The 3,931-nt window shown below is 35.2% G+C and overlaps 1 protein-coding gene across 1 annotated transcript; it reads left to right on the forward strand.

Moving 5' to 3' along the window:
• Positions 1-1,343: 1,343 nt before the first annotated feature.
• On the forward strand, positions 1,344-3,036 carry LOC124821047 (GRAS family transcription factor). The gene has a single exon (XM_047292853.2). The coding sequence runs from the start codon at positions 1,489-1,491 to the stop codon at positions 2,893-2,895; it is 1,407 nt and encodes a 468-aa protein (XP_047148809.1). The 5' UTR covers positions 1,344-1,488; the 3' UTR covers positions 2,896-3,036.
• Positions 3,037-3,931: the final 895 nt, after the last annotated feature.

The following is a 3,931-nucleotide window of genomic DNA, read 5'->3' on the forward strand; positions in this document are numbered from 1 at the left end:
AAAAATCCAAAGAAAAAACTAAAAAAAAAAATAAAATACAAGATTGAGTTAGATGAACTTTAACTCAATTGTAAATAAAATCCAATCTAATTTATTTAGATTGAATGGGATACTATATTATAATTATTATTATAATAATAATAATAATAATAATAATAATACATTATTGATACGAACAATAATAAAAAAAAATCATAATTGGAAGAATATTAAAATAAACAGTTTTTTTCAGAATTCATTAATACAAAAAAAAATTCTTTGCTAAAAAAGCAACTAATTCAACTTAGAACATTTTAAATGAATAAACCATAATTGAAATTACCCCTAGTGCCTTTAAATCTTTATTAACATCTGAAAAAAAAATGACCTTACTTTGACATATTATATTTTCTAAAGAATATTAGATATTAACTGACATGTGTTCTTAAACAACCCTCTGTTCGCAATTCCCAATAAAAAATATAATTTTACTTCATAATTATCTTCTTAATTCACAGAAGTCAAGTAATTGTTTTGGGTTGAGATTCTTGTTGTTCACCACATGAAGGAACAATTGTTATTGGATTGAGTAAATTAATTAGAAGTTCATATTCTCAACTATTTTCCAATAATGGTGGCCATGTTTTAATTTCTAAATATCTCTAAAAAGTTGTATGTCTGCCTCATGTTTCACATGATTAATTATTCCAAAAGACATAATTTAGTTGTTTTTGTACGGAGAAAGCTTGTCTACAGTTATACAGGTATTTTTTAATATTATTTCTTTAAATAAAATCGATGAAATAATTAAGATCATTCAAGTTATTAAATTAAAATATTATGATATCTGTCCTCGATTAAATGTTGGTAGTGTTGAGAAATGATACTTTAATTAATTATAGTTTGTTGTTTGTTTTCTCAAATTAACTTGAGTAGTTTGCAGATAACATATAAGAATTTGTAAGTGTGGGATGATAAATCTCTCTAGTATTTATGTTAAATTAAACCTATTATTAAGATCTTTATTGATTTTTAGAAGGATTTAACTTAGTCTTACTCTCCTAATTTAATATTTAAGTTCCTCCTCTTTATGGGTCTAATAATTAGTTGGAAAACAAATCTACTATGTAAACAAATTAAAACCCAAAATTATCTAATCTTAGTTCCGAAAACTTTCCAAGAACTTAGACTACTCAGTATTGTCAGGTGCTTTATATAATTTAAATAAAAAATATAAAAATTAATAGATAACAAAATTTGAAAACAAATAAAAAAAGGAAATTATTTTTATATCATAAAATATATTCTTTAAATCTATCATTTAATTAACCTAATAATAAAATTATATTTTGATTGCTAAAAAAATGTAGAAGGTGTTAAAAAATAATTGTGTTTGTTCCTAGGCTTTCTCAGCCAACTTAATTATAATTATAAATCTCCCACTAACCAAAGTGAGTACGACACACCTCTCTACTTACTGTTGTAGTACAATTACTTTCTCTCTCTCTCATGGCGAGCTTACTAAGCTCATCACCCATAGAAGCAATCATGGACGACCCTGATTTCCTCGACTTCTCCAAACCCAGCATCACCACCAGCTCTTCCTCCGAGGAAGACTGGATCAACCTTTGGTCCCCTCTCGTCGACTGGGGATCCCTCGCCGCCGGCGAAGACAATTTTCAAACCCTCATTGACTCCATCGCCCATGAAGACGACGTCGTTTCGACCCCTGATCAAACCATAGCCCAAGACTCCGACTTAAGTAGCCACGACGAGAAGGGCCTCCGCCTGGTGCACCTCCTCATGGCGGCGGCGGAGGCCCTCACCCCCGGCACCGAGAGCCACCACCTGGCTCGAGTGATATTGGTTCGGCTCAACGAGTTGGTGTCCACCACTCACGGCACCAACATCGAAAGACTCGCGGCGCACTTTAGCAGCGCGCTGCAAAATCTGCTAGATGGCGCCGGGAGTGCGCACAGCATAACCACCGACACCCCCAATCCCACGGACACGCTCACCGCGTTCCACCTTCTCCAGGACATGTCTCCTTACGTCAAGTTCGCTCATTTCACCGCCAACCAGGCTATCTTAGAGGCCGTAGCCCATGAAAAACGGGTCCACATCGTCGACTTCGACGTGACCGAAGGAGCCCAATGGGCATCCCTAATGCAGTCCCTCTCTTCAAGAAGCACCGGCCCACCTGCCCCACACCTCCGCATTACCGCATTGTCCAGAGGCTCCGCCCCTGGACGGAGATCCATCGCCACCATTCAGGAAACCGGACGGAGGCTAACGGCGTTCGCGGCATCCGTGGGGCAACCGTTTTCTTTTCACCAATGTCGGTTGGACCCTGGCGAAACGTTTCGACCTTCGTCACTGAAACTGATTCGCGGCGAGGCCTTGGTCTTTAACTGCATGCTGCACTTGCCGCACCTGAGCTTCCGAGCCTCAGGTTCCGTTGCTTCGTTTCTGAAAGGTGCGAAGGAGTTGAACCCGAGGGTTGTAATGGTGGTAGAGGAAGAGGTGGCGCGCGGTGGAGATGCCGGCTTTGTGGGCTTGTTTATGGATTCGCTGCAGCACTACTCGGCGGTGTTTGATTCTCTGGAGGTTGGGTTTCCCATGCAGAAATGGTCCCAGGCTTTGGTGGAGCGCGTGTTTTTGGGCCCAAGAATAGCAAATTCTGTGAGCCTTATGTACCGGAGTGGAGGAGAGGACAGAGGATCGTGGGAGGAGTGGTTGGGTGCGGCGGGGTTCAGGGGAGTTCCCGTAAGCTTCGCTAATCACTGCCAAGCGAATCTGTTATTAGGACTGTTTAACGATGGATATAGAGTAGAGGAGATGGGGAACAATAAATTGGTGTTGGGTTGGAAATCACGCCGTTTGATATCAGCCTCTGTTTGGACTTCAAACTCTTGATTTCAGCCTCTGTTTGCTCTGTGTTGTGTCTCATCCTAAGAATAAAAGGGACTTTCTCTATTCCTTGTCAATCCCTTTTTAATGAAATAACCTCGTTGTTTTATTGGTTGACTTGAAAATGATTGAAAGAGTTTCAATACAGTTCATGGGAATAATTTATAATTCTTGTAATTTTTTTATTTTAATGAATTTATATTTAATTTATCACTCACTTCTCTTTTTATTATAATTATTTGATTTAAACATACTTTTAATTAATGTAAACTAAGTGAATTTTAATTATCATTACAAATTCTTTATTTTAATATCTTAAAATTAAAAGAATATTCTAATACGATGTGATACTCGTTATATAATTCCAAATAGTGCTTAAGTAATATGATATAATATTATTTGTAACAATTTAAAAGAATGAAAATTTGTTAATTAAACATTTTATAAATCAAATCCTTGTGACTATTGAATGAAGATCAAGTCATAATTCGAAATAGTGTTTATTAGTAATATGATATAATATTATTTGTAACAATTTAAAAGAATTAAAATATGTGAATTAAACATTTTATAGATCAAGTCCATTGCTTCAAGCTTTCTTATTGAGCTACTCGTCTTCTATAATTTGTCTTTAAAGCAAGATTCATGCTTTTAGTTTTTTTTTTCATCTTCTTGTGATACTTAGTTAATGTAGAATAAGGATGTTTCTAGTTCTTTTAGAAACATTTTTTTACGTTATTCTCTTTAAACAATGTATTGTATTCTCCATTTCAAAAGTAGATTAGGAAAAACTTTATCATTAGTATCATAATTGTAATAAACAATTATAAGAGGTCTTAAACTATTTAATAAGGTTTATAGTCGGGTAATCATAGATTGAACAAACCCATTTTCTTTTATTGTAAATATTTCATGATGATGTCTTAATAAAATTAGTTTATTTCGTCTTAACTCTTTCAAATCCTCATGTGCTAAAGTCAAAGTGTCCTACATTTCTTTGGTTGATGACATTACATGTACTTCTATATTTCTTCTTTGGATA

This window comes from Vigna umbellata, chromosome 1, assembly GCF_029865625.1.
Source record: "Vigna umbellata cultivar VRB3 chromosome 1, Vumbellata_1.0, whole genome shotgun sequence".
Classification (NCBI taxonomy): domain Eukaryota; kingdom Viridiplantae; phylum Streptophyta; class Magnoliopsida; order Fabales; family Fabaceae; genus Vigna; species Vigna umbellata.